General features: G+C 41.4%; 1 protein-coding gene across 25 annotated transcripts in view; it reads right to left on the reverse strand.

Moving 5' to 3' along the window:
• MACF1 (microtubule actin crosslinking factor 1) overlaps positions 1–24,220 on the reverse strand; it is a 408,649-nt gene that overhangs the window by 203,899 nt on the left and 180,530 nt on the right. For 16 of the 25 annotated variants that reach the window (XM_063627776.1, XM_055255182.2, XM_055255168.2 and 13 more), the window contains exons 1-9: positions 18,542–19,883; positions 4,896–5,062; positions 3,672–3,784; positions 3,458–3,564; positions 2,788–2,907; positions 2,545–2,640; positions 1,763–1,890; positions 1,583–1,676; positions 1,219–1,373 (exon numbers count right to left, since the gene is read on the reverse strand). In XM_063627776.1, the coding sequence (XP_063483846.1) occupies positions 1,219–1,373; positions 1,583–1,676; positions 1,763–1,890; positions 2,545–2,640; positions 2,788–2,907; positions 3,458–3,564; positions 3,672–3,784; positions 4,896–5,062; positions 18,542–19,564 (2,003 nt within the window). In that variant the 5' untranslated portion in view covers positions 19,565–19,883. Of the gene's footprint in view, positions 1–1,218; positions 1,374–1,582; positions 1,677–1,762; positions 1,891–2,544; positions 2,641–2,787; positions 2,908–3,457; positions 3,565–3,671; positions 3,785–4,895; positions 5,063–18,541; positions 19,884–24,220 lie in introns of those variants that run through there. The other 9 variants (XM_055255176.2, XM_055255175.2, XM_055255173.2 and 6 more) reach the window with 1 other exon arrangement.

The following is a 24,220-nucleotide window of genomic DNA, read 5'->3' on the forward strand; positions in this document are numbered from 1 at the left end:
CCCTATCTCAAAAAAATAAAATAAAAAACAAAAAATAAAAATGAGATCATATAAGGAAAAGTGTTTAGAAAAAGTGTTATATGAATATAAGGTGATATTATGAACATCTTCATCTAGTTCAGAATTTTTTTTAAGACAAATGCCAAATTACAGTGTTAACTGGAGGGAAGGTAACAATACTATTTATATAACTCCCAAATAGTATAATAAAACAAACAATGGTTTAGGGGTCAAGAGATGTGGGTCCTAGCCTTGGGAGGCCGAGGTGGGTGGATCACAAGGTCAGGAATTCAAGACCAGCCTGGCCAACATGGTGAAACCCCGTCTCTACTAAAAATACAAAAATTAGCTGGGCATGGTGGTGCACGCCTGTACTCCCAGCTACTCCGGAGGCTGAGGCAGGAGAATTTCTTGGACCTAGGAGGCAGAAGTTGCAGTGAGCCGAGACCGTGTCACTGTACTCCATCCTGGGCTAGAGAGCGAGATGCCATCTCAAAAAAAAAAGAAAATAAAAAACTAGCCACATGACTTTACACAATTTTCATCTGCTGTGGGTCTCAGTTTTCTCCCCTATAAAAAGAATGTGATCGATCACCAATGTTTCTAAATCAGAAGTTGTGTTGTGTCCCAACCCTGCAGGTCGTTCTAAAATATATGAGAATGGGTCAGATATAGTGGTTCACGCCTATAATCCCAGCACGTTGCGAGGCTGAGGCAGGAGGATCGCTTGAACCCAGGAGATTAAGATCAGCCTGGGCAACATGGCAAAACCCTGTCTCTACTAAAAATACAAAAATTAGCCAGGCATGGCAGCCTGCGCTTATAGGCCTAGCTACTTGGGAGGCTGAGGTGGAAGGATCGCTTAAGCCCAGGAAGTCGAGGCTGGAGTGAGCCATGATTGTGCCCCTGCACTCCAGCCTGGGCAACAAAAGTGAGATCCTGTCTTTGATTAATTAAAATAAAGTACGTAGGATGTTACAAAAGTCCACAATGATTGAAGTAATCCTATAGGTACTTAGTGGGATGGAGCTGCAATAAAGGGAAACTGTCCTCTACTGAGAGAACATTCCTGCCCAAGATACCTGTAGTATCCCCATTGAGACACTGACCTCAAATGTCCAGGTTAAAAGAGTAAGTGCTTGACTCTTGCTCTACTCTTGATCCATGAGCCTTAGCAGTAAGCAAGCAAGCCCTCCATTTGAGTCCCTTGTTCCTCACCTAAAAGCCAGCTCTTCTAGCTGGTAGTAATTCTCATCCCGCAGGATCTGGAGATCCACCTGCAGCTGCCTGATGAGACCTTCACACTCCTGAATGTACATAATGACATCTGACTCACATTGCACCGGTTGTCCTGATTCCAAGTGAGCAGCATCCTGAGACAGGAAGAGAGAATAACAGTGGGAAAACTTCCATTGCCCCACTCACTAGGACAGAGGGAGCCAAGAAGTCTACTGCAATTCCAAAAAAAAAAAGGGAAATAATACATCTGGATTCCTCGATTGCTAACTTCAACAATTAGAGCAGAAGGTGAGAAGCAGGAAACATGTGACACAGATGTTGGACAAAACAGTCAGAGACTTACAGCCTGCAGTGTATTCTTAGCTAGTGTCAGTTTTTCTTCACAGTTCAAAGCACCATTCTGGATTTTGTTTGCAATCTGTAGCAGCAATTCCAGCCTGAAATAAGATAAAACCATAGTCATGTGCAAGGTTCACAGCAGCTCAATAAATAATGTCAGACCACTCTCAGGATCTGGACCCACCTCTCCACAGCCGGCCGAAGTGATTTCTCTCGTTCCAGCATCTCTATGATGAGCTTTCCCCACTCTTCTTCCACATCATTAGGGTGATAACCTTGAGGCAGTTTAATTCGGCCAAATTCAATCCACACCTGAAAGAGATACTCTTTCAGTCCAAAAACACGGCCATGCCCTCTTGTCCCAGTTTTGATTTATTATTTGCACATCACTTCTTGCTTCTTTACTCAGCTATTCAGCAGTTTTTCCTATTGTCTAACATGGAAAAACAATCAAATATGTATCAGGTTCTTCACCCTTGAGGTAAAGAGCAGAAAAGTCACCTCTAGAATGCAGGGACTACCTACTCTAAGTCGTTCCATTCCTTTTACACTTTCTATAAATCCTCCTTTCCCTTCAATAACTTTTATTCTGGCAAGGTTAAATTCTCATTTCTACAACTTCAAATTCTCTAGGAATCAAATTCTGAATAGAAGTCGCTCTTCTTTCCACCCTAGGGAAAGATTTAGCTTCCCTCTGAGAAGCAGAAAAATTTGTCCACAAAACTCAAGATTTCTGAATAAATATATGCCATTTTTCAATAAACCCTTTAAAAAACAGAGATGGCTGACACTGCCCCTTTACCACAACATTTTAAGACCAGCCTGAGAGTGGTGCTATTATTTGTCACCAGGAGAGTACTTCTATTAATGCAGTTTGGGAAGAGAATACAAGGAATCTATAATCAAGAAGCAACAACAGTACAGACCAGCAAACCCCAAGTCTCAGCAAAGGATAAGCTCACTTACCTCTAGTAATTTATATAATTCCTCAATTCTTCCTTTTTCTCTCTCCTTGGCCAGAATTTCTGTTTCTTTGAAGTGTATATATTGGTTATAAAGTGCCTATAAAATTAATATTTGGTGAATAAATGGACACAAACTATAGGACCCAATCTTTCATACCACCTCACCTAGAAGCCAGCAGTGATAAGCTTGGAGACTTACTCCCTAGAAAGATTTTACCAAAAAAATTAAAGTCCTTGACTTTACCTTTAGTTCAACAGGGTTTTGGGGAAAAGTTTTATCTGACATCAGTATTGTATGCTGTTTGATCCAGGGAATGAGGGAGTCCACTCGGCTTTGGTATTCTTGCCACCTGGAGTCCACTTCCTATTGCCAGAAGGTAAACATCACACACCTGATTAGCAATAGCCAAAACAAGCACAAGAGAAAGTAGCTCAGGCCACTCCAAACTATATAAAATCCATTTCCTTTAATTGCCTAGATGCTGTTCAGTTTAATGCTCACAGTACCAGTTTCAAAGCTCCTCAAGGGCTCTCAGGATGGGGTTCAATTTCCTGACACTAAGAAAGGCTACAAACCAAGCTACTAAAAATATTCTGAAAAAAGCCATGATCTACCTAATCTAGCTGATATATAAGTGACTGATAAAACACTTCCTCATCTTGAATTACAGCTGGGGATGAAAGGGACAGTCTTTGCTGGCATTTAGCACCAAATAGTCTATGCTAATTGTTACAAAATTAGCAATATCTAGACTCATTTCCAGGGCCAAGGATAATGTCCATGTATGATAAAGATACTGGATATATAGTTTGATACCACGAGTATACCATAAGTGCTTAAGAAAGTGTCTAAGCAATGCATTTCACCCAAATGAATCAAAGTCAGAAGGCCTTCTATGAAAATGTTCTTTTACCGTAGCACTGATCCCTTCTCCACCCTCCGGGACTTTAGGGAAGGCATCATAAATTGAAGACACATAAGTGATTACAGACTTTTCATCTGGAGATGGCACATCCACATCTGAGAGAGAATGGACAAGAAATTTCTTAGTCAGAACAAAGGAACTTGCCAGAAGAAGGAATACCGAATACATGTTCCTTACTCAAGTTCAGTAAACTTCCTCTCACCTTCTGCATCCAGCAGGCGAGTGACCCCCAATCTTTCTGCCACTTCAAAAGCCTGTTCCAGATTCTCTCGGTTACTTTGGATTTGCACCCTCTCCATGTCTACCAGATCGGGTCTGTAAAAGTCCAGCAAGGCACATGAAAGGCCACCATCTACACATCACACATGAGTTCACACAAAGAAAACCTCCTAAAAGTTCCCAGAGCTGAAAAACACTGAGTGAGTTAGAGAAAAAGCAGGAGGTTCAGAAGAGTACAAATTCCATTTTTTTTTTTTTTTTTGAGACGGAGTCTCGCTCTGTCGCCCAGGCTGGAGTGCAGTGGCACAATCTCGGCTCACTGCAAGCTCCGCCTCCCGGGTTCACGCCATTCTCCTGCCTCAGCCTCTCCAAGTAGCTGGGACTACAAGCACCTGCCACCACGCCTGGCTAATTTTTTTGTATTTTTAGTAGAGATGGGGTTTCACCGTGGTCTCGATCTCCTGACTTCGTGATCCGCCCGCCTTGGCCTCCCAAAGTGCTGGGATTACAAGTGTGAGCCACCGGGCCCGGCCCAAATTCCATTTTTAAGTATACACCAGGGGCCCAGTGCTCCCTAATACTAAACTTAAACATACAGTTTAGGTTTGTTGAATGTCATGGGAAAAATATCATCAGTTAGAACTGAAAATTGGGGCATGTTTATGACCACTAAGAACTCAATAATTTTGATTTCTGTCATTCAGAATTCCTATCTTCCTCACCTCACTTCAGCCACCTGCTGTTCCTAAACCACTCTAAGCAAGCCCTCACTCCAGGCCCTTTGCACTTGTATTTCTTCCAACTGGAACACTCTGACCCCAGAAGCTGGATGACTCACTCCCTCATGGCTCTGCTCTAACATGCTCCCTAAAGAGGCCATCTCTGACCACTCTGTCCAAAATACCACAAACCCCTGCCACTTTCTAATCCTGCCATTGCATTTACCACTGCTTGATGGCATACATTTATTACCTATTCTCCCTACTGAAAAGGTAAGTTCCATGAGAGCAAGAACTTTCGCTGTTTTCTTCACTGCTACTTGTGTCCAGTTCCTAGGAAAGTAGTTAAATAAATATTCCTTTTTCAAATGAACAAATGAATCAAAGCTTTGATTTTTGGTTGAGGAGGTGGAAATAGCATTATAACTAATTACAAACAAGAGATGAGAAAAAGCCCTGCAGGAGCACAGAAATTCCACTGTTCTTACCGGTATCGGTGAATGAGTGCATTGAACATCTTCCCATCACTCCAGCAGGAGGAAAAGTTGGTGCATTTGATTCCTGTGTAACCAGCTGTCACCTTCTGGGTCCACAGGAGTAGTTTCTCCTTGGCTGACATATCCCCTGATTCTCCACTAATGTAGATGTCAGAGATCTGCCAAAAGATGGGACACAGAATAATTCACTATAAGTAAGACAAAGTCTTTTAGCCTTCTCTTCTCCATACATTATGGCTCTTAGTAAAACGAAGATCCAAGGCTGGAAGCACTTTAGAGGACTATTCCAACATATATTCACCCTCTTGCTAGTCAAAGAAACGCAAATTAAAACCATGAGAGGTAATTTTTCACCTATCAAATTAGGAAATGTTTGTTTTTAATGATATTATTCACGATTGGAGAGAAGATCTAAAATTGGGTATCATCATACACCACCACTAGTGAGAGTATAAAATGGCATAACTTCTCTGGATGTCAGTTTTGAATCAAGTCTTAAAACATACATACAACTTGATAGGAAGTCATCAGAAATATAAACAAATAATTTTTTTTTTTTTTTTTTTTTTTTTTTTTTTTGAGACGGAGTCTCGCTCTGTCGCCCAGGCTGGAGTGTAGTGGCGCGATCTCGGCTCACTGCAAGCTCCGCCTCCCGGGTTCACGCCATTCTCCTGCCTCAGCCTCTCCGAGCAGCTGGGACTACAGGCGCCCACCACCACGCCCGGCTAATTTTTTGTATTTTTAGTAGAGACGGGGTTTCACCGTGGTCTCGATCTCCTGACCTCGTGATCCACCCGCCTCGGCCTCCCAAAGTGCTGGGATTACAAGCGTGAGCCACCGCGCCCGGCCTAAACAAATAATTTTATACATGAATATTTATCAAAGCATAATAAATGTGACTTAGCAAAAAGTTATAAAAAGCTTAAATTCTAATGAGGGGTTGACTGGTTATAAATCATAGCACAATTATAGCAGAATAGAATTCTTTGTAGCACTTAAAAAGTTACGCTTTAGAAAATTTCAGGCCAGGTGCAGTGGCTCATGCCTGTAGTCCCAGTTACTCATGAGGCTGAGATGGGAGGATCACTTGAGGCCGAGAGATCAAGGCTGCAGTGAAGTATGATCATGCCACAACACTGCAGCCTGGATGACAGAGTGAGACTCCATCTCAAAAAAATAAAAAAGTTTTACAAAGAAAATTTTAATGACATAGGACAATGATTACCAAATTTAAGAAAAAGAATATAAACAGAATAATATATATAGTAATCTTGATTATTTTGTATAAAAGACATACAAAATATACATTTAAGTATATAGTCATATATATGTACAAAGCATACACGTGCACCTATGTATGCAATACAGGTGCAAATACTATGTATGTGAGAAATACAGCAAACTAATAATCATAATTACCTCTATGGAGTAAATTACAGAGGATTTTTATATTTTCCAAATTTTCTACATCCTGTACATTTCTAAAATAAGAAAAAAAGCTATTTTAAGAAATCTCCAAAATACAGCACAAGACCTATTTCACAGAGATCGTAATGCAGGTGAGGAAAAAGTGCATGTCTCATGCGAGCAAAGTGGGACTAATACCACCTTTTCAGGGTTGCTGTGATAATCAGCGAGATTACACATTAAAGCACCTAGCCCAAACTCAGGGTTATGCTCAACAAGTAAGAGTTCCCTCATCTCTTCCTTATTTGAAGGCTGGTCTTCCTTCGATTCTTACTTGTCTAACTCCCACAGCACTGACAGTCTGTATCATCATCTAATTAAATGTTATTTTGGGCTGTGCACAGTGGCTCACGCCTGTAATCCCAGCTCTTTGGGAGGCTGAGGCAGGCAGATCACCTGAGGTCAGGAGTTCGAGACCAGCCTGGCCGACACAGTGAAACCCCATCTCTACTAAAAATATAAAAATTAACCAGGCATGGTGGTGTGCACCTGTAATCCTAGCTACTTGGGAGGCTGAGGGACAAGAATCGCTTGAACCCAGGAGGTGGAGGTTGTGGTGAGCTGAAATTGTGCCACTGCACTCTAGCCTGAGCGACAGACTGAGACTCTGTCTCAAAAACATAAAAATAAATAAATAAATGTTATTTTGCATTACAGACTATTATTTCATATATTTAATCTTATCTCCCCTAGACTGCAGGTTTCCTGAGGGGGGCTGGCACCACATCTTAACAACCAGAGCAATATAAAACTGAACAGCAAACCCTATGTGGGAGAGCTCCGAGCCACTGGACGTGTCAAGCAGAAACTAAGATGCTGTGAACGAAATAACTTCCAAATCTGAGACTTGTTGATCATAATCCTTCGGTGCATTGCCCATTGCACTTAGTGTTGTGCTGGTTGTATGGTGGGACCTTAACATGTTTTAATTAATGATAACTTGGTTTATGAATGAAATAATAAAAATAAGTGAAATAATAAAAATAAGCAAATAAAAGTATTTTGGGGGCTGGGCACAGTGGCTCACACCTGTAATCCTAACATTTTGGGAGGCCGAGGCAGGCGGATCACCTGAGGTCAGGAGTTCGAGACCACCCCCGCCAAGGCGACAGAGCGGGACTCTGTCTCAAAAAAAAAAAAAAGTATTCTGGGATAAAGCCCACCTAGAATCTGTAGACAGGTTACTTAGCTAATTCAAAGCAGTGTGTAAAGTGCAACAAGTTTACATTTGTCTCCTCTGGAGCGGGACTATGAATGACTTTAGTTTTTCTTTCTTTTTTTTTTTTTTTCTTTTTTTTTTTTGAGACGGAGTCTCGCTCTGTCGCCCAGGCTGGAGTGCAGTGGCGCAATCTCAGCTCACTGCAAGCTCCGCCTCCCGGGTTCACGCCATTCTCCTGCCTCAGCCTCTCCGAGTAGCTGGGACTACAGGCGCCCGCCACCACGCCCGGCTAATTTTTTGTATTTTTTTTTTTTTTTTTTTTTTTTTGAGACGGAGTCTCACTGTGTCACCCAGGCTGGAGTGCAGTGGCGCGATCTCGGCTCACTGCAACCTCCGCCTCTTTAGTAGAGACAGGGTTTCACCGTGGTCTCGATCTCCTGACCTCATGATCCGCCCGCCTCGGCCTCCCAAAGTGCTGGGATTACAAGCGTGAGCCACCGCGTCTTTCTACTCTTCTTTTTTTCAGACTTCGAGTAATGACCACACTTTATTTTTATAATAAAAACTATAAAAATAATCCTTGTTAGGCCGGGCGTGGTGGCTCACGCTTGTAATCCCAGCACTTTGGGAGGCTGAGGCGGGCGGATCATGAGGTCAGGAGATCGAGACCACGGTGAAACCCCATCTCTACTAAAAATACAAAAAAATTAGCCGGGCGTGGTGGCGGGCGCCTGTAGTCCCAGCTACTCGGAGAGGCTGAGGCAGGAGAATAGCGTGAACCCGGGAGGCGGAGCTTGCAGTGAGCCGAGATCGCACCACTGCACTCCAGCCTGGGCGACAGAGCGAGACTCTGTCTCAAATAATAATAATAATAATAATAATAATAATAATAATAATCCTTGTTAACGAGGAAAAATGTTAAGCCTTTGATTCAGACAGATACGTGTTTGAAAGAAGGCATTTACTAGAAATGTGACCTCAGGCAAACCATGTAAGCCTCCTGGCCCAATTTTCCCCATATTTAAAATAGGGTAATAACTTTCTCAAAGGATCATTATAAGGATTAAATAAGATGATGTAGGTAGTGCCGAGGGTACATGTATTCCCTTCCCATAATAATAAGACAGCATACCCAACACAATTTTTGGTCTGGGTGTTTGGGGCAGAGAAAACACCAGCAGGTCAATAGAACATCCTGTCTCTCAGTCATCTCTATCAGCTGCAGTACCATGAAAGTAGTAGCTTCCCTTGTGATCAATACAAGGGAGAAGTCAATAATAAGTCATCTCCAAGTGTCTGAATTTACAAACTCATAATAGATGAGATTAAATATCAGATGATATTTTAAAATTGAAAAAAAAAAAGGGCCAGGAACTTTAACACTATATTTAGAATAAAAGAAAGCTGCAGGCTACTAAATATTACTAAGATGTCTGAAGAAAGACTGTGAGAATAGAAGAGTATAGGAAGCTTGCATTGAGTATAGAAAAGGGAAGCCAGGAAGTACTGCCTCCATGCCTGTGAAGGTGAAACTGCACCCTACCCAGCAGATTCAAGGGACATGGGATCTCATGCCCTTGACAGGTACATTTCTACAGAAGAAATCAGACTATTCTACTTTGATGATGCCAACTAATAAGACCATTCTACAAATCATTCCTCCACTCACCACCTCTCTGCTCTGACTCCATGTTCACCTGACAACCTTCAGATTATTATTTGCTTCCCATATAGATATTCTAAAGCAACAAAAGCAGTAAGTGGCCAATTCAAATTCTTGAATCACTTGGCAGTTAAAATTTATTTTGTAAATTAATAAATTCACATCGACCAATCTCAAGCAAATGTGATCAGTGTGAGTCAATTTCCTAAAACTTAACTCCAGGTCTACCTGGGGCTGGGGGAGGGGCGGTAGTGGGGAGAGAAGCTATGGAGCTGCAGAGCCGAGGACCCAATAATGGATCACGGCTCTTCCTATAAACAGCTTCTTCCTAGTACCAATTCTATTTCAGTTCCCCTTAACATTTCTAGCTACCTATTTCACTAGCTAAATGCAACATTGATACATCCCACTGCCTTCACTGTAGCTGCTTCACGTACATATTAAAGTAAAACATTATTGGGAACAGGAAATAGATTTGTTGATGTAAAACAAGACAGAACTTGAATGAGCAAAACAAAATCTGAGTATTTGGGTTCTTTACCCAAAAATGAAATTCCAGTTAGTTAATTGATATTGTGTGTTCATTACAGCCATAATCTGATAACATCTCTCATCTCTTAGTATTTCTGTATATTGCACTACAACTACTTCAATGAACAGCTTTACTTAAGATTTTAAACATAGTTGTAATGAGATAGATGTTTGGATCCCTATGGAAAGAAAAAAAAAATACCGTGTTTGGATTAGGGCCATTCCCTAGACTGTAAACTGGACGAGAAAAATGGGATTATCATCACAACCATCTCAGTAATTAAATTTGGCTTTCATCAATCTCTTTCTGTATACTCACACATGATATGTGTGCACAGTGCTGTCCTCTGGGCTATGCAGAAGCTTTTACCTTAATCTCCCAAATGCAGAAATCCAGCTTTAGTTTCAGAGATCTTTTTCCCTCATCTGGGTTTTTTAAGGAGGAAGCCATTTGGAGAGGGAGAACAGCCTCAACATTATGCCTGGGACTATGCAAATTCCACTTGAATTTCCTTTCAACTCACACTTCCCAAAGCTTGGTTAATTGCTTCTCTGAAGTATTCCCAGAAGCTGAATGTTTTCCTAATAATTCAATAAGTATTGACTGAACAACATCTTAGCACTATGACAGGCACCATGGAGAAGAACAAGAAAAGACACACCATTTACTTATTCTGTTAATATTTTTTGAGCAACCATTATATTCCAGGAGCTGTGCTTAAGTTCTTGATATCTCAAAATAAAAAAACACAGCCTCAGGCCTCAAGTTCAAGCAATTTAACCTGGGAGACAATTTACTATACAAAGAGATCAATGTTGTGACAGAGGTAAGTAAGCAAGTAATCCAAACTAGCAATGCCAGAGGATTGCTCAGCAACAACAACATCTGTGCTGAGTTTTAATAAGTAGAAGTTGGCCAGGTAAAAAGGTGGAAAACAAAAAAAGTAGACATGCTTGCCCTGCAAGAACTTAGTTGAGACATGCCATAACTAACTAACATATGATTATCCCAAATATTTTCCCAGATAACAACAGATGTGTGAAGGTAAAACAGGAATACAGGAAGGGAAGCTCTGGTCCTCCTGAGTACACAAACTTTTAGAAATTTATTTACACATATACACATATTTAAAATTAAGCAGTATATTTAAGCATTTAGTATTAATGTATTTTCTGCCTTTGTAATTTCAAAAAACCGTATTATTCAAACTTCACATGCATCTTTAACATCAATGTTTTTTCCTTCAATAAAGCTATTTTTTGAGTGAATTTTCTAGAAAATACTGTCTACTTTTCTTTTTAAGATTTTAAAGTTAATAACAGCACTTTTCTGAATCTACATTGTCTCTGGGTACTTCATTTCAAACCACAAGAATCCAGTTGCATAACACTGGATTAGGGTTTTTTTTTTCATTCATTCTGCTGTGTTTATTTGTGATCTCCATAATGTATGTGTGTACTTCATATGCAATGTGAGTGATTCAAAAAAAAATGTTAAGGCTTGTATACAATTACTTTCAACACTTCAAATTAGGAGATTATATTCCCAGGAACAATAACTAAAACTTTCTTAGATTTTTCATTCCTCTTTTTTGTTTAATCAATTATGTCAGTCGATCTCTACAAAAAAATGATAGTGATTGAACTAGCAGATGGTGACACAGATTTATTCACCCTTTTTCATGAACTGAGTATAAGCTCCCTGGAAGCCTAATTACAAGAAATGCTTTATAAGAAGTAAAATATAAAGAGAATATCTCTTTTCTGAAGGTTAATTTCTGGAGGAAAAAAATCTCATCTTATATCTATGGTAGGTCACATGAAAGAGTTAAATTTAAAGCCAAAAAAGACCAATAATTATAGTAATATCCAATACAGAATCTCAGCAGAATGGAAAATTACTGTGGGCTGGAGTGATCAAAAAGATTTCTAGAAGAAGTACCATATAAACTCATCCTTGAAGGGTGTTACAGAACAGGTGAAAGCCAAGGAAGAAAGGAATTCCAGGTGGAAAGTGGATGTAAACAAACTGAGATAAGGTGAAACAGAAATAGTAATTAAGGGAATGATCTGTTAAAATGAGAAGGTTTAAATTGGGAACCGATAGAAAAGATAACATGGATTACAAAGGAACTGGAATACCCAGCTGAGGAGTTTGGACTTGGTAAGTCTCTCAGTGGACGAGAGTTGTTCTGAGCAAGTAAGTACTTGATTATTATGTCCTCAAGTTTCTAGCTGACCTCATCACCCACTAAAGATAAAGCATCAGACCTTGAAAACTTTCAAGAAGCAAATGAGGGCTGGGTGCAGTGGCTCACTCCTGTAATCCCACCACGTTGGGAGGCCTAGGCAAGAGGATCACTTGAGCCCAGGAGTTCAAGACGAGCCTGGGAAACACTGTGAGAAACTATCTCTACAAAAAATTTAAAAATTAGCTGGGTGTGGTGGTACTCCCCTGTAGTCCCAGCTACTTGGCAAGTTGAGGCAGGAGGATCGTTTAAGCCCGAGATGTCAAGGTTGCAGTGAGCTATGATTGCACCACTGCTCTCCAGCCAGGTGTCAGAGAAAGATTCTTTCTCAAAAAAAAAAAAAAAAAAAAAAAAAAAAAGAAGAAGAAGAAGAAGAAGCAGATGAAGGCACAATGCAGTGGTTCTACAAATGCCCAGCTAGAGGGATCTAATGGCAGCTATGATGGTGAGGAACAGAGAGAAAGAAGGTGTTTATTACCAATATTAGAGTTAGGTAAAAGGGAGTGCTCCTTTCAGTATTCACATTCAGAGTCCTGGAGGTCTCACTAGGGAATCTAATTAGAATGGAAACCCTAGGTAATAGAATATGGGCATTTTTCAACTCTACAAAATATTGTCAAACTACTCTCTAAAGAACAGTAGCAAATTATACTTCCACTTTCCTAAGTGCTATGAAGAGGTTTTCCCATCACTCTTCATCCTCGCCTACACTTGGTATTTTCAGAATTTTTATCTTCTGCCAATCTGATGGGTATGAAATGGTATCTTAGCTAGGCATGGTGGTGTGCTTGCAGTCCCAGCTACAAGCTTGAGTCCAGGAGTTCAAGGCTACAGTGCGCTATGGTGGTACCTGTGAATGGCCACTGCTCTCTAGCCTGGGCAACGTAGCTGAGACCTCATCTCTTTAAAAAAAATTACAGGAGCAGTGGCTCACGCCTGTAATCCCAGCACTTTGGGAGGCAGAGGTGGGCGGGTCACGACGTCAAGAGATCAAGACCATCCTGGCTAACACGGTGAAACCCCATCTCTACTAAAAATACAAAAACAAAATTAGCCGGGCGTGGCGGTGGGTGCCTGTAGTCCCAGCTACTCGGGAGGCTGAGGCGGGAGAATGGCGTGAACCTGGGAGGTGAAGCTTGCAGCGAGCCGAGATCATGCCACTGCACTCCAGCCTAGGCGACAGAGCGAGACTCTGTCTCAAAAAAAAAAAAAAGTATCTTATTGTTGTTTGATCTGTATATCCTTATTAGTAAAAAGGAGTCTTCTTATGTATATGAGGCATTTGGATTTCCTTTTTTTGTGAATTGCTTATTCCTGGGCTTTCCCCTATTTTTCTACAAGGGTGTTTGTCTTTTTCTTATTCATTTTCTTGTTCTTTTAAGCAATAATATTAACTAGCATTTATTGTGATTACTTGTATTAATTCATATTATTCTCACAACAACCCTACCAAGTATATGCTATTCTTATCTTCCATTTACAAATAAGGAAATTGTGGCACAGAGAAGTTTAGTAAACTGTTCCAAGTTATACTGCTAGTAAGTTGTAGAATTGGGATTCAAACCTAGTCAATCTGGCTCCATGCTCTTAATCACTTTATCTATAGGATAGTAACCCCTTTTCAGTAGTCATCCATGGAGAATTGGTTCTAGGACCTCCCTCAGATACCACAATCCGCAGATACTGAAATCCACAAATGCTCAAGTCCCAGATACAAAATGGGGTAGTATTCACATACAACCTATGTACATCCTCCCAGATACTTTAAATAATCTCTAGATTACTTATAATTCCTAATACAATATAAATGTTAGTAAACAGTTGTTATCTTGTTTAGGGAATAATGAAGTCTGTACATGTTCATTACAGATGCAATGTTTTTCTTCAGAATATTTTCCATCCGTTATGGGTTGAATCCCCAGACGCAGAACCCACAATGCAGAGAGCCAACTGTATATGCATTATATTATAATTTTACCAGTATTATTACATTTTTATTTTTATACAACTTATTTTGCCTAACTTTCCATTTTATTTTTATACAATTTTACTTTTAACTTTCATTTTATTTTTATGCAATTTTTTAAATTTTCTATTTGAAATGCAAATTTTCAAATATATACAAAAGGAGACAGAATAGTATAATAAGTCCCTATGTACCTATTACCCAGTTTCAACCATTATCAACTCATAGCTAATCTTGTTTCATCTACATTCCACCCACTTCACCCTTCCCCTATTATGATGAAGTAAATCTCCTATTTTTCTCTAAAAGCATTTCAGTATGTATCTCTAAAAGGCCTTTTTAAAAACATAACCACAACACTATTGTTACACCTAAAAAATAATGATTCTTTAGTAACATTTTTAATTAAGTAAAATTTTTTTAAAAAGAAACAAGGCCGGGCGCGGTGGCTCACGCCTGTAATCCCAGCACTTTGGGAAGCCGAGGCGGGCAGATCACGAGGTCAGGAGATCGAGACCATCCTGGCTAACACAGTGAAACCCCGTCTCTACTAAAAAATATAAAAAATTAGCCGGGCATGGTAGCAGGCACCTGTAGTCCCAGCTACTCTGAGGCAGGAGAATGGCGTGAACCTGGGAGGCAGAGGTTGCAGTGAGCTGAGATCGGGCCACCGCATTCCAGCCTGGGTGACAGAGCAAGACTCCGTCTCAAAAAAAAAAAAAAGAAAAAGAAACAAAATCCTTTCTTAAAACTCTAAACTATAACTTTGCCTTCTGCATTCCCCCAATAGTGTCATCTTGTTAATTTTGCTTTCTTCTTTCAGTACAAAGCCAGCATTAGTAAAACAACTCTCCCTATAATTAAAAAGGAAAACTGGGAGAGGGATACTTGTAAACTGAAAAGGCTGAGCCCAGAAGATAATACACCAACCAATCTCTTTCTCATCATTTCTAGGCCCCAGTGTTATCTGACTATTCACCTAAAATTGTAGAGACTCGAAGGGTTGTGGCAAGAACACTGGTATATAGCTGGGCGTGGTGGGGGGCGCCTATAATCCCAGTTACTCGGGAGGCTGAGGCAGGAGAATAGCTGGAACCTGGGAGACAGAGGCTGCGGTGAGCCGAGATCGCGCCACTGCACTCCAGCCTCGGCGACAGAGCCAGACTCTGTGTCAAAAAAAACAAACAAACATTGGTATAGAGGTAAATTCTTCATTAATTGGGATTCGCTAACAGTGTGGGCAGGAGCTTGGCAGCAGAAGTCAAGATGGGGAGGAGGAAGGGATTTTCAAAAATGTTCCCTGTTGAAATAAGCCAGGTATTAGTAGTATGAATATTGAAAGCAGCTGGGAATAGGGAGTCCTGAGAGAAGAAATGGGCCAGAGAAGAAGGCCTTTGTCTGACATCAAAGAGCGACTGCTATTAGCCTGTTCCCATCCAGCTCCAAAACCTAGTCTACTTGTCATTCTGAAAACATATTTGTCAGCTGACCCTTGTCATCTTGCTTCTGTGTTAACTATTTTTTGACAAAAGAAGTATTAACTATACTAGCTGAACAGAAAAGCAGATCATGTATATTCTACTATCTAAACCCTACACTAGCAAGAAGCAGAATCAGTTCCCATTTCTCTCCATCCTAAAAAGCAACAAAACCCACGGTGAAGTTTATGTCTATCCATAGCCTGGTCTCACTCTCATCAACAAGCCTGGACTAATCAACAGAAGAGACAATCTGGCTGGAACTCAAATTATTTTCTGAGGAGAGTTACTACTCTGACATATTAAAAACAAAACCATCACCAAAAAAGCAAGCAAAAAACAACTCAATTGGACTGCCAGCTGCCTCCTGTTTAGATAGGAGCTGGTGTGTGAACAGCAGCAGCTGCTCTTCTGACCCTTGCCCTCCCAGCTTTCCCACTTTCAGCAGAGGTGCTCTTGCCCTGCCTATCGGTTTCAGTATGCATTGCCCTCTCTGTCTCTCTGGCTGCTACTGTCCTCAAGCCTGTGAACAGCCTGTTAGGGAGGGGGGCAGCTCCCTGAAGACAGTTCCTTCAGAGACCAGTGAGAGTTGCAGCCTCTTGGCCTTAAGGACTTTCATTCTGAAGGAATGTCACACTTATCTTGATAAGTTACTTCTTATCTGTCATATAGGATGGTGAGTCTGTGGTCCCTGTATCACATGATGGACACAAAACCTGGAAATATGCCAGGTGTCTGAGCTGAGACTCGGTCACTTAGTTTTTCAGCCTTGGCTATACGTAAGTAGTATGACTGTGTCTGCGGTGAAAAGGTAGAAGGAATAGATGCAGAGGTTGGCTACCCAGAAAATGCCACATACCAATTTGAATCATACTGAACGGCAAAGGAATCATACTGTTGCCAATACGGTCACGCTACAGATCACGGTCCAAAGGTTTCTCCTACCAATCTTTTCTTTAAGACTCCTCACAGACTCATGCAGAACATTCCCTTGCCAGTGTGGAGATCCAGCCCATACAAAGATGCCATCGCTATCTATGGTCTATTATCTAGGATTGATTTTACTAGGAGTTCCTAAAACTTTACATGCCAAGTTTCTGAAAATCTCACACTCAGTTACAAGCATGTGTCCTGTAATGTTATGATGACTACACAATTTCAATTTTAATGCCAGTTGTACAACAATCAGTTCCACAGTTGGTTTTACCCCCAACTACTCTATCTGTTCCTACTTTTACAAAATAAAAGTTGACTTTGACATTCTTTTTTATCTGATGAAACCCAAATACTTGTTGATATGGTTTCAATCTGTGTCCCTACCAAATCTCATGCTGAATTGTAATCCCTAATACTGGAAGTGAGGCCTGGTGGGAGATGACTGGATCATGAATCATGAAAGTGGATTTCTCATGAATGGTTTAGCACCATCCCCTTGGTGCTGTTCTCGTGAGGATGAGTGGGTTTTCATGAGATTTGGTCATTTAAAAGTGTGCGGCACATCCCGCCTACAACCTCTCGTTCCTGCTGTAGCCAAGTGACATGCCTACTGCTCCTCTGCCTTCCACCAAGATTGTAAGTTTCTTGAGGCCTCTTCAGAAGCTGAGCAGATGCCAGCATCATGCTTTCTGTACAGCCTGCAGAACTGTATACCAATTAAACCTCTTTACTTTGTAAATTACCCAGTCTCAGGTATTTTTTTATAGCAATGCGAGAATAACTTAATACATTCATGCACCCCATATCCCAGTAGTTTCACTGCCTTCCTTCCTACCATAACACAACTATCACACTCCCCCACACACATATCCATGTTTATATGAGGCCCAAGAAACCTCTTGCCCATCCATAAAATAGACATTTTTCAATGGCCACTTTTTCTTCAAACTGTTGGGAGTCTCCAAACTCTAATAACAGAGGGCACTAAGATAGGGCTGTCTGTGGGGAAAATTTATCCCCAAAGAGGAAATTTTAGGCACAGATTGCTCAGAATTTGTATCTATCCTCAGTCTTATGCTGCTAGTGATAAGCAGGGCACCAGTAGGTAGACCATATCCCTGCTCTGCAAACATCAGGGCCCCTGTACAGTATCAGTGGCCCCTATCTAGGCAAGGAAAGTGCCCTACCTCATTTTATACCTTTTGCACTTTGAGGTCCTAATGTTTTTATTTCTTCTGCTGCAGAGGCCAACATGCCAGTAATAGTTCTTTAGCCACTGGTGAATTATAACTTCGATCACCTACACAATCACACACCTACATGCCAGATGCTATGCTACTCATGGTCTTGCTGAGTCCTTATCTCAGTGTTCAGATCTCTGAATTCTCACTTGCTCCTTGACCTTTAAAACATTCACAGCAACTGCCATTACCACTACCATCAGCAGCACCATCCATGCCTCAATATATTCCTCAAAACAAAATCATGTTAAAGCCCTAAATATGTCCAATCACAAAACAAACTTTTCTAGCCTTAAACCTTCAAATTGCCCTACCTCCCTCTCTCTCTCTCAACTAATCCCCAGATAACTCTGTGTCCCTCTCCTCTAATCCTGGAATTAGGAACCAAAGAAGGATGAGCCCTCTCCACCTATACAAATACTGAATGAGTGTTGCCCTCAGAAATTTCCCCACAGGGATGGGATTGCATCAGCTCTAGTAAGAACATCACTCTCCTGTGAGGAAGAGCAAGTACACTGGCAATAGCTGCCTGACCCCTTCCACATTTATTCCAGAGATTCATTCCAGAGATTCAGTTAGGCCCTTGCCCATCGTCTCTTGTGCTACACTACAACTTCTCGTAGCAGGGAAGCTGGTAAACAGACCTGCCTGAGAGTAAGTACTATCTAGCATTGCACCTTGAGAGATCATCCCACCAGATAGCTTGAGCAATTACGCCGCTTGGCTACCCAGAATCAGGGATTTTCCAGAGACAAGTTTTGGTTTCAAGCATCAAGGGGCAGACCTGAAATAGATTCTGCTTGCTGAGCTCCAGCAGACACTAACTCACATGGGGGTAAGTTTGAGAGGCACCAACATCGTCACTGCTCACCACGCTCAGCTTTAATGTGTTTGAGGGCCAAGAATCCAAACAGCAGTTTGATTATCTCCTGAATGTGCCCACCTACCTCTTCCAGACCCCATGATGGGGTGTGGCTTGCCTCCAGAGAAAGAGTGCCATCCTCTTCTGAGAAGGAAGTAGAGCTCTTTTCAGGTTCTGTATCTTTAGGCTGGATCCCGTGTATATGTGGCCCATCACTGCCATAGCCAGAGGAGGAGGGCAAAATGCTCACAGTCACGCCGCTGATGGACAAATCACTCTGAGAAGTAGGCAGTCTGGAATCCTGGGGGGGCACTTGACCCACATGGGAAGGCTCCGTGCATCTTTGGCCTCCAGGCTGGTCCAGTAGTGATGAAGAAACAGAACATTCTACAATCCAGGAACCTGTCTGAGGGGCACCTGAAACACCCTTGGTTCCTTCCTCCACACTCCAGCCCTCTGAAAATTGTTCTTGATTTCCTTTATCAGTAGGGTAGTCTGTCCTAGGCAAAGCACAGCTCCGAAACCCACGCTGAATATTTCCTTTCTCCACTGCAGTCTCTGCTTGCAAAGGCAGCAACACAGCCCTGCTGCTGCAGGATGCTGTCCTAGGAAATTCCACCAGTTGGCTCACTGACTTCTCGCCGTTCCTTTCTGCTGGGTTATCAAGCAGGTGAGCAATGACAGTCATCCCCTCTTCCAGGGAATCCCAGACCCCTCCAGCAACTGATGACTCATTCTCTAACAAAAGGTGGGCGGTCTGGACCTCCCCTTGGAATCTCTCCTTTACCTGTACTATCATCCCCTGATCGACTACCCGTGAGTTGGGGGCTGAGTCCCCAGGCAGCAAAATATCTGGGGGGGTATGCTCTACCCCTCCCACTCCGTCTTCCTTTTGGAGACTCACTGTTAACTTCGTTAGGGTTTCAGTCTCTTCAATGACTCCAGTTCCTTCTGAGGTTTCTTCCTGGTGAGATGCCTCTGGAGTAGGGATTTTCTTCCCTCTCCACCTCCTTTTGAACCGAACCCTTTTCTTAGGAGATATGGGAGCCTTCTCAGGAATAGCTATTGACTCTTTCGGCTCCTTAAAACAGCCCAGTGAATTTCCCATTTCCTTCCTCTCTTAATCTCAGCAAAAACGCAGCTAAGCCAGTCCTGGGATCCCACAGAAATCCCAACCTTGGCCTCATCGGATTCGACGCACATTTAAAAACATGCACTATGCCGGCAATCCCTCCAATTCTTTCTCCCTCCCTCCCCGCCTCTCTCTGTCTCTTCCAGCCGCTGCCGATTCAGACAGCCATCTTACAGGCTCAGAGCTGCAACAAGACAAATTCAAAGCATCTCACTGCAGTTCAGAAATCACTTGACCTAAAAGCAGACAGAAACCGGATTGGCTGCAGCTTCCTCTCTCCAAATATGAGGTAATTGGAGCACTGCCCTCAGTAACACAAACAGAAAGCAAAAAGGAGCTAGAAACCAGGGGAGGGGAGAAATTAGGGAGGGCCAGGAGGAGGAGGGAAAAATGTAAGAGTAAATTGAAAATGGAGGGAAAAAGAAGAGAGGCCGTGGCAGAAGGTAACGTGGAGGAAGGAGGAGGAGAATAGTATCAAAAAGGGAAAGAACAAACCAGCTCGGCTGGTACTAACCAGCAAGGGAAGGGAAGGGCCGGGCCAAGAAGAATCAAGCCTGGTGAAGCTGCAATTATGGCTCCCAAACTACAAAATGAAACAGATTTTAAGTGTTGCACCAAGATGCCCAAAAGAAAATGTCAAGCAGATATACATATTCTGAATTTTTTCAGGTCAGAAAACAATAAAATTATTTTAATCAAATTATAACCCGAAGAAACCAGAGCCTTCTTCTTACAGTTAAGAAAAGGAACACAGACTTTAAAGATCTGGCCTTCTGGAGCATTTATTTCCCTCCTTTTTCCTATAAAAGAAAAGAAAGATCTGTTAATTCTGCCAGCCAATGACACAGACAGGAAAAATCTGGAAGTTGGTTTTGAGTATAGTATGAGTGCTTGGTAAAAAGAATACCACTTCTAAATACAACAGACGAACAGGGTCTCTGATGAACAGTATTTGACATAAATGTTCAATAGTAATTATTGATGCTGCCCCTGCTAATATCTAATATATTTTTTGCACTTGCTGTGTGCCAAGCACTGTGCAAAGTTATTTACATGGACTTTCTCATTTAGTTGTTACAGTCACTATATGAGGTCAAAACTATTATTTTATATTTTATTGGTAAAGAAACTGAGGTTTGGCCAGGCGCAGTGGCTCACGCCTATAACCCTAGTACTCTAGAAGGCCAAGGCAGGTGGATTGCCTGAGCTCAGGAGTTTAAGACCAGCCTGGGCAACATGGTGAAACCCTGTCTCTACTAAAATACAAAAAATTAGCTAGGCACGGTGGCATGCGCCCTTAGTCCCAGCTATTCAGGAGGCTGAGGCATGAGAATTGCTTGAACTGGGAGGTGGCGGTTGCAGTGAGCCAAGATCATGTCACTGCACTCCAGCCTGGCCAACAGAGCAAGACTGTCTCCAAAAAAGAAAAAAGAAACTGAGGTTTAAGAAAGTTGATTAATAGCCCAAGGTTACACAGCTAGTAAGTGACAAAGCCAGAACATGAACTTCTGTTAACTTTAAGACTTTTAATTTCAACCCCAACTACTCTCTTCTAACTACTGCAGTAGTGGAAATCTGTACTCAGTTGCCAGTTGTGTAAAATAAGAAGTTGCCCCACTGTTCTGAATTGGTAATTAGACTGCATGGACCAAGAGCTCAATCAAAGAGATAACACTTGTTGCCATTTGGGAGTAAGAGAAGAAGCTGCCAAAAAGAGGCTCAGGTGGTTTTTACTCCCATTGCAGCAGGGCAGGAAGTCTGAATTTCAGATTGTAAAAGTTGGATTCAAAAATGACCTTGTGATGTCAGTGAAGATTCCTCCACCCCAATTTTTTTTAGTATAGTATCTGCTATACGGGAAAAGACTACAACCCAAAGGGCTGTGAATGGAGAATAAAATTATATATGTGTTTCTTTCCTATTGCAGTTATTTATTCTACACCAAAAGGATCCAGGCCACACAGCAGAAAGCAGTAGCCTGCCTGGTTCCATGCAAGCCATAAAGACTTACACTAGCATAGCCTTAACTATCTTTCCTGGAGACCTAAAAAAACAAAAAAACAAAAAAAGGAAAAGACCACAAAAGGAAAGCAACAAGAAGCCCTAAAGCAACGGCTTTTACACAGTCCCTTCTAAGACACTCCTGATGTCCCATCTGCCTCACAACTGCAGTAGGTGCTTGTCCCCTAAGCCTTATCCTTAAGGCTGACTGCAAAACTGCAGCACCATCTTATGGCCATCACAAACAATAGCAAGAAATAAGCGGAGACAGCATGGGAGAGAAACTCAGCCTACTGCAAATCATTTAATTAACAAAGAATCTGACATTACAATATGAAGTTCTCCAGGCAGGTACCAGGCCTTCACTCCTCCAATGAAGAAACCTGGAACTATGGAAACTTTAAGCTGCACTTGAATTTTATGAATGACATACAAGCAAACCAAAATCCTGAAACTGATGAACTTACGGGCAAGAGAAATAGCTGCTTAATATGACTACTACTGCTGTAGAGTTTCTCTGAGAATTTACTTCTGTGAGCCTATTCTTTTTTTAAATTTCTGCATACGTCAGACCAATCAGACCTTCATTTCCTTCTGCTCCAGAGAAAAATTGGTCTAGGAAAGGAGCAGAGATTTCAGTAAGGTGGATCTAGGTTCAACTTCCCAGCTCATAAGCTAAGTAACTTAACTAGTTTATTAGATGGTTCAGTTTCCTTACTTGTAAAATGTGCATACTACCACCTACTTAATGGGATTGTAGACAAGGTTAATGAGATAATGTCCATAAAGTACTTGGCTCAGTATTTGACCTACAGTAAATTTCTTTTCTTCCCATTTATTACTGGAGCTAAAAGTTATGAGACATCCCCAGCCCCCTGGGGGGATCCTAAGATATAGAAGGTCCCTGACTTAAAATGGTCCAACTTATTTTTCGACTTTCCAATGGTGAGAAATCCATATGCATTCAGTAGAAACTGTACTTCAAGTACTCATACAACCATTCTGTTTTTCACTTTTAGTACAGCACTCAGTAAATTACATGAGCTAGTCAACACTTTACTATCAAACAGGCTTTGTGTTACATGATTTTGGCCAAATGCTCAATGGTTAGCTAATATAAGTGTTCGGAATACATTTAAGATAGGCTAAACTATAGTTTTCAGTAGGTATATTAGATGTATTTTCAACTAAGTTAATTCTGATTACGAGAACTTTCCCCAAGACCTTTTCTCATCTAACCTGGGTCTCTTAACGCAAGACTTGCTGCCTTCTGGGAAAGCACACTTTGAGGCCTATACATTCTTTATGCCTTCTCCTTTGGCTTTTTGTAGATAACTGTTTACTGCCCACAGGTCTCCCACAGAGACAGCCAGAGCGAAAGACTCCAAAGCAAAAGAACTCATTCATTCGTTCATTCCACAAACACAAACGGTGCCTCATCTATATGCCAAGCACCAAGTGCCATAAAGTGCACAAAAATGTAAACCTCAAGTCTAGCCAGCTAAGACCTCCCGTTTTTTGAAAATTTCAACATACTAGGCATACACTAGTATTTAACAAACATTTGAGGGTTGGAAAACTAGTTTTGTCAGATTCTGACTATAAAGAATTTATAGTATCTTTTAGAAGAACTATAAATCTTAATCTATACCTTAAAACAAGCTTGGACAAAGCCAAAAGACAAGAAATCCTATCTGGGTGTGTAACCCAAAAAAGTCAGTTGGTCTCTGTGTTTCAGTTTCCTTATCTGAGAAATGGGCATAAGAAAACAGACATTACAGCCTATTTATTTGGTCTACCTACTCCAAAGCTTTGAGAAGATCAAATTCATGAAACAATCCATTCACTTAATAAACATTTACTGACTGCCTATTCTATGCCAGGCAAAGAAAAGAACAAAAGAGACAAAAATCCCTGCCATTGTTAAGCTTACATACTAATGCAGGCATCCAGGCAGCAAATAAACAAGTAAACATGTAATATGTCAAATAGTAGTAAATGTTACCCAATACAATACTGTAAGTCATACAGTAACTTTGAGAGCAATTTGGCAAAATATAGGCAAATTGAAAGAAAGTATATAACCCAGCAATACCAGTCCAGGTATCGATCCCAAAACCCTCTTTGCTATAGGCACAAGGATGCATATACACAGATGTTCACTGTAGCAATGAGTGTTTTATTCATACAATTAAATAATACATTACAAATAATAGATCTGTACACAGCTGCAGGGATCACCACTTAAATTAGTTAAAATGAACAAATCATGCTGGGCACAGTGGCTCACGCCTGTAATCCCAGCACTTTGGGAGGCTGAGGCAGGCAGATCACGAGGTCAGATGATCAAGACCATCCTGGCTAACAGGGTGAAACCCCATCTTTACTAAAAATACAAAAAATTAGCCGGGCGTGGTGGCGGGTGCCTGTAGTCCCAGCTACTTGGGAGGCTGAGGCAGGAGAATGGCATGAACCTGGGAGGTGGAGCTTGCATGAGCTGAAATCACGCCACTGCACTCCAGCCTGGGTGACAGAGTGAGACTCCATCTCAAAAAAAAAAAGAAAAGAAAAAAGAAAAACGGGGAAAGAAAGGATATACCAAAGATACTATGTGTGTCAAATATAAAGACA

The sequence above is a fragment of the Symphalangus syndactylus genome, chromosome 12 (assembly GCF_028878055.3).
Source record: "Symphalangus syndactylus isolate Jambi chromosome 12, NHGRI_mSymSyn1-v2.1_pri, whole genome shotgun sequence".
NCBI lineage: Eukaryota > Metazoa > Chordata > Mammalia > Primates > Hylobatidae > Symphalangus > Symphalangus syndactylus.